At 38.8% G+C, this 6,955-nt stretch overlaps 1 protein-coding gene across 1 annotated transcript; it reads right to left on the bottom strand.

Moving 5' to 3' along the window:
* Positions 1 to 2,943: 2,943 nt before the first annotated feature.
* On the bottom strand, positions 2,944 to 5,244 carry LOC582847 (toll-like receptor 4). The gene has a single exon (XM_030987241.1). The coding sequence runs from the start codon at positions 4,577 to 4,579 to the stop codon at positions 3,332 to 3,334; it is 1,248 nt and encodes a 415-aa protein (XP_030843101.1). The 5' UTR covers positions 4,580 to 5,244; the 3' UTR covers positions 2,944 to 3,331.
* Between the last annotated feature and the right edge of the window lie 1,711 nt (positions 5,245 to 6,955).

Here is a 6,955-nt window from a genome sequence, read left to right on the forward strand (position 1 = left end):
TTACACAAGCATATGATTATACGAGAGTTATCTTTAAGTGATATATTAATTTTTACTAAACATAGCGTAAACAATGGAGGGGAAAATGGGAGAAGTTTTGTGCTTTCCTCAGCATAACCAAATGTATATATATTGATTAAAAGGATCATGCTTATTTAAGCACCACTTGTTTTGAAAGAAAGAATAATTGCAAGGAAACCAAAAAGAGAAAAGGTACATGAGAAAAGATGATTAACGAGAATGGAAAGTAAGAAAAAGAAGAACAAAAAAACGGAAGAAGAGGACAAAGAAGGCAATACAAAAAAACAAAAACAAAACAGGGATATGAAGTCAAGTGAGAACGTTGTGAACAAACGGGAAAGAAAAGAAAAAGGGATAGAGCTAGAGGCAGGGGGGGGGGGGGGGGGGGGGCAGAGATATCAGGGAAGGATAAGCCTAGGGATAAACCCGTTTTCTGGAGCCTTGTAGAAAATGAATTCTGTTAGGCCTATAATAAAGTTTGTGTTTTTTTCGAGACGGCCTGGGAGGGGGGACTTGAGCCCTCAAGCCCCCTGTAAAACCGCTATTGGACGTACACAATCAATTAGTACTTTAGAATTTCTACATTTCTTCTTGAATCAGAAACAGGCATTTCGATTCTTGAACTTTGATCCAGTGCAGATTTGTTAGAAATGTATCATAACCCTCAAAAGCCACTACTCTCAAGACTCTGAAAGTACAGTGTATCACTCATTGTATATATACTTAGTTCGAGGTACACAAACGTGAAGCGGTTATGAACTCAAACTTTGGTAAAATCAATTAAGAGAGCGATTTCGTCTTTTTACTGCGGTTTCAGTTCTCAGACTCAATCACCTAATTATAGCGATTTAATTACCCTGTCGACATCAAATTTACAAGGAGTATTGATAGTTTAGTTACTAACTGTACTTTAAAAAATAGTGTTTGTCTGGCTCTCAACAGGCAACACATAGATGCACAATCATCCAATTCAAAAGCATTGCCCTTGCATGATGGTGATACACCTTAAAGATAATACAAAGTTTTGGTATGGGGTCATGAATTTGGTTCAAATGAACATATTGGAAGCACATGCGATCCTACAATATTTAGTGATACTTGTCGCGGTTAAAATCGATTCTAAAGTTATGAAATTGTAAATAATAAACTCTTTAAGTTGTATAGCTCTCTCTAAAGGTCAAGATATTAATCAAGCTATAAAAAAATGTTTCTTGACTAAAATCGACCGATTAGCTATTCCCGTTTGGTAAATATATATCACAACTACATATTTTGAGATTTTCAGGGTCGCAGCTATCATTGTACGGCCGTAAGCGCTATTTGAAATTTATCAACATTTACCGGGAGCACCGGTAAATTTTTATATTCAATTTTTCTCGAAAGCAGAAGTGTTTTAGGGGCTAAATTTTCTAGTGCTTATATTACATGCACAGGGGCATCCAAATATATCAAGATTGTAAAGAATCACTATCCACCCAATTTTCAAAATTTCCCAAAACTTTGTAATACCTTTAAGCAGAGTATCCAACAGTCCACAATCTATGGTCATCTAAACAATGTAGACACTGCGGATGATAAAGTATTTCGATATTGTCGTAATATATGAGTTATTATTTAGCATAGAATATACAACGATAAATAGAAGGGCTAATACCAGGACTAATAAGCAAGCTATTACCAAAGGAACTGTAATATGGAGAGCGACGAAACACGAAACTGAAAGACCGTGAAACCAAGAATCAACTGACAGTAGCAATTTTAGAAGGGGTTTTATTGGAGCTCAAGTCCCCCCCGAAAAACTATTCAAGTCCTCCCTCCACCAAAATTCCTGATAACAAATTAATTAAAGCTAGGCACATATAGAAAATGAAGGCAAGAATTCCAAGCCACCCAAGCCCCCGCAAGCCCCCGCCCTCATTAAAAAAAAAATATATATTCAAATATATATGTGTATTTATATAAATTCTTTAACGACCATCCCTGCCTATTGGGAACAAAAATTTCGATTCCGTGGCTTTCTGATTTTAAAAAAAAATGGTTCATGAGACCAGGGCCCATCAGTCCAAAACTGTCGTTCTGGTGGGACTTCTAGCCGCTTTCGAAGGGTTCATGAGGCCGATGACCGAAAATGTTTAACACCTCTAATATTGGGTATTCATTTTTAATACCGATCTTTTCGTATTTTTTTTTTTTGCTTACTTCTCAGCTTTTGCACAACAATTTCCAATATTTGAATTATAATTTATTTCGAGGAACATAAAGAGCAAAACATAATACCGTAAAGAAGGGAAACCTTAGCTGATAAGCTAATCATTGATTATGCGTAACCCCTTTGATGTGACACCACCGGGGACTAGATACCTAAAACTCCATTCAGGTAGATCTAACACAGAAATATATAAGTGACTGAATACATGTCTATAGCTTCTGCTTGTATCTACACCTGCAAGTACCTTGTGTCTAAATTGATGCAAATAGAACTGGAAACAAATTTAAAGAATATTCGTAAAGATCAACAATAATAATCATGTACATATCGATACGAATATCAAAAACACAAAAGACTTGAACAGTTCCACTGGAGCTTACAGCATGTAACAAACGACGCACATTAAAGGCATCGTTTAACAATGTTAAATCTGAGATGCACGGCCCTATGTGTTATCAGCGTCTGTGATATGGTGTAATATTGAAGCCCTAAAAAAATTGCGTTTCAAAATGTTCAAGAAGTGCAAGAAGTAAAAAAATTAAAAATCTTTGAGTGACCAGTTTTACCATACTCGTTTTACCCAAGAGACTGTAGTGTCAAAATTTGTAATTCCAATCATAAATATCTTGATAATAAGACAAGCGATCGGCTTGTAAAAATCATGGGGTTCCTGACTGACCTAAAGGTTTATAAGTATGACTGCAGCATGAGCTAAATCCAGGATTTTGTTTTAGAATCTGAGACAAAGTTACCGGATCCCAGAGTGGCGGGGCATGAGTTCAGCCACAAGTTCGCTGTGCGGCATCGGCATCCTTCTGGTTAAACATTGAAATGCTAAGTATAAGTCCATCGTTTGGGAGTGGTGTTGGCAAAATCCTACTCGTTTTGTTTTCACGCCCCTGTCCCTCTTTCTCTTTCTCACCCCCCCCCCCGGTCATGCTATTACATGGCATATGCCCCAGTGCCGTCCAAAGCTATGCCACGTACCGTACAATACTGCTTACAAAATAATGAACGATAATCTTTTGGGGTGTAATAAACTCCAAAACATACTATACTCGGGGGGGGGGGGGGGTACTTTCAATTTGAAGACTGTCTTCTTTAGATAGGTAATACGTCATTCATTTTCTTGTTCCATGCCAGTTCTTTGACAAGTTTCTCCCACATGAGTTTTTGTCCATATTCATCTTCTGACCACCGGAAATACGGTTTATTCTTACTAAGGAACAGCCGGACTAGATATGGTAAACGCCCATCAGGAATGTCTTCCTTGAATATCAAAATTACCTTTTCTAGCTCGACCTCATTCATTTGGTCAACCGCGAGACGTAGTTTGCTGATGAACTCGTGATTGTCTACGGCTCGATTACTCACGATCAAGATGCTTTTATAACTTTGCTCGACGACTTCGGAAATGGCATCAATGTAGTACATTCCAAGCGGAAGGTCATCATCTCCGCAGACGATCCTGTCGAAATCAGGTAGACGTTCTTCGAGACCTGGTTTCAATATTCCCCTGACCCACTGTTCATCATCCTCGTCGAACGCGAGATTGATGTCGTACTCGTAATCGAGCCTCTCGCGTCCGTCTTGGTCACCATGCTGGCCAACAAACAGCAGTTTAAAGTGGAAGCACTTGTAGTTGATCAGCCATCGCCGCTTGTATGCCACGATTATCACCACAATGCAGGTCACAATAACGAATGTGGAGATAACATATACAATTATTCTAGGTCCGCAAACACCTCTTGGATCAATATTTAGGATGGGCTGATTCTTGAACTTGGACAGAGAGGCTTGGGAGCAGTTGGTCTTATCGGGGTGGCTAATACTCAATGTTTCTTTGTTTACCCAATCAATGAACCATGTCATGTCACAGTTACAACCGAACGGATTGTAGGAGAGGTCTAGGGTTCTCTTTGGAAGGATCGTACCTTCTTTAATCGTTGTTAGATGGTTGTGGGAGATGTAGAGATAACTCAGTTTGGGGCTTGCACTGAATAAATCTACAGCTAACTCCTTGATTTCATTGCTTTTGACTGATACACCAATCAACGAAGTGAGGTCTCTGAAGTGTTGTGATGTCAATTCCTTGATTGGATTCTGGTCTATCACCAAGGTTATCAAGGTTGTAAGATTCCTGAAGATGTCTTCGTGGAGATTCCCCATACTGCAACTTGGCATATTTAAGCTCTTGAGACTTTGGAGTCCATGGAATGTTCCTGGAAGCAAGTTAGTCAGTTTGTTTCCTTTGAGGAAAATATATTCTAATTTGGAAAGGTTTGACAGGACTGGAACATTCAGATGAGGGTCCCAGAAGCTGACAGCTGATAATTCACAGTAATTCATGTGTAATCTCTGAAGGCTCGTTAACCCCGTAAACAATTTATAGGTTATTTGTTTTACAGGTGTATGAGACAATTGCAAAGAAGTTAGTTTATATAGATTCGTAAAAGGGTCCACACAGAACCAAAACTCTCGAGAAAATCCAAGCGCAACTCCCGAAGCTGATCATTGGTTGCAAAAGCTGCGTTTTCGATTGTTTTTATTGGATTGTTTGAAATGTTGAGAAAAGTAAGGTTCGTCATCCCGTAGAAGGAGTTCTTATCGATACGAGATAGTCTATTGAATGAAATGTCCAGTGATTGCAGAGCTGGCATGTTCCATCCTACACGCCTTATTACTATAAACCGAATGACACCCCTTGCTAAGTTGAGACTAGTTAGAGTTGTAATACCGCCAAGCCTCGTTTGGTTGAGTTGAGAAAGTTTACTCTGAGGTAAAATCAAAGATCGAAGCCTTGGACAAAATGGAATAAACATGTCGCTTGTTACATGGGAAATAGGATTTCCAGTAAGGTCCAGAATTTCTAGAGAGTCGAGTCCCTCAAATGAATCGTTTTGGATTGTTTTTTATGCGACTTTGGTGAATATCTAATCGTATAAGTTTACTCAGGCCCCAAAAGGCACGCGAAGGCATCGTTCGTATATTGTTGCCTTGTAGATCAAGATATGTCACCGGGGAAATACATGAGTTGGGTTTAATGATGAAGGGATGGGTTGTATAACTGAAATCTTATTATTCGCCAACGAGAGCTTCTGTAAAGACGACATTCCTATGAAAGGAAGGACACTGAAATTTCGAAAATAATTGCGACTTAAACCAAGTCCCCTAACAAGATTAAGATGTTGAAACAAACCACTTTTGAGAGATGTGAGATTATTGTTAGATAAATCAAGTTTATCGATTCGTGTGTCCTTGAGAGGCAAAAAATCATCTTCGTAAAGCATTGATAGTCTGTTTGAAGTGAAAAGCAGACGGGACAGGTTTCTGCTCTTGAAGCCTTCAAAATGCAGACGCGTGATGAAATTGTGTGTCACATCCACGACTCTTAATGTGCTGACAGAATTAAAGACATTCACGGAAAAGGAGTCCAGTCTATTATTCGCCAAATTAACTGCCTGAAGCTTCCCATTCTTTGAGAAGAGACCAGCGGGTAGAGATGTGATATTGTTGTTGGCAAGAGCTGTGGAATTCAGATTAGGTAACAAACGAAACGCTCCTCGCTCTATCATGTTACTTAGGTTATTAGATTGAAAATTTAAGGACATTATGTTTGGAAGGCCACACAATGAGTTGTTAGCAAGTTTGGACAATCGGTTGCTACTCATATCCAAGATGATAGTCTCTTCTGTGAGGTTACTAATTGGTATTGCAGGGAGAGAACGACGAGAGCAATCCACTTTCAATCCACTACTGACCATATCATACCTACATGGGACTCCTGTGAAGTTCTGACGAACAGCATCGGAACTGACCGCTGCTGACATCAGCACAGACCCTACCCATAAAAATCGAATGCTATCCATTTTGATGACGGTCTTTAAACTCTCCACAGAATAAATGATGATTTTAACAAGTTTATAGCAAGAGGTGAATCGTTTTATTTGTTGAAATGAGCTTTTATTGTATAATATCTAAACCGATTCGGACCAACCGTTTCCTCATCATTTCACTGCGGCACTGCGGTTTTGAAGTGTTCTTTTAAACGGATGCATTAATCCTTTGATTATAAAGTCACGTCTTACGTCCCAAGTCCACTACACTAACGGACCAGTTCCTCCTTTGCTCTTGTGTTGCTTGATTCCACTCTTGAAATCACTGTGACTCAGATGCAAACCTGCAGAATTTGAAATAGAAAACAAAACAAAAGATGAGATGATTAGCATCAACAGTCCCATATCGAATCTTACACTATGTGCCTTGCAAACATCTCATTCCTCTCGTATATTCGTATTATAAAGCCCCGTTGCCCGAGTACAAGATGGAGATTGCCCGAATACTGCTATTTTCAAATGTATCGGGAGCTGAAGCCCCTGAGAACTCTGTATTCGAATAACTTATGCATAGGGTAATCAAGGGGCAAGTTAAAACTAGAAAGAAGTCCATTGATTAAATTGCTTTGCATATTGCATCAAAGGGATATAATTGTATTTGTGTCAGCTTGGCCCTTCAGCGAAAGTCACAGTATGTACACAATACAGCATGACTACACAGTGTTGACTGGAAACTCGTTCATATATTGTGACACAGCTGAATATTAAAGCGATGATACCCTTTCTAAACGTTTCATTTTTGTTCAAGGAACTTAAGAAACTCAGAAATTATGATTATAATTTCATTTTATTCAATTTTTTCTTCTTCACTTTGGTCCAATATACATTC

Source organism: Strongylocentrotus purpuratus, unplaced genomic scaffold (genome assembly GCF_000002235.5).
Source record: "Strongylocentrotus purpuratus isolate Spur 01 unplaced genomic scaffold, Spur_5.0 spur5_scaffold_16, whole genome shotgun sequence".
Taxonomy (NCBI): domain Eukaryota; kingdom Metazoa; phylum Echinodermata; class Echinoidea; order Camarodonta; family Strongylocentrotidae; genus Strongylocentrotus; species Strongylocentrotus purpuratus.

What these genes read in the sequence shown, in the direction of transcription:
- LOC582847 (XM_030987241.1), bottom strand. Translation starts at nt 4,579, where the DNA reads ATGAATTACTGTGAATTATCAGCTGTCAGCTTCTGGGACCCTCATCTG.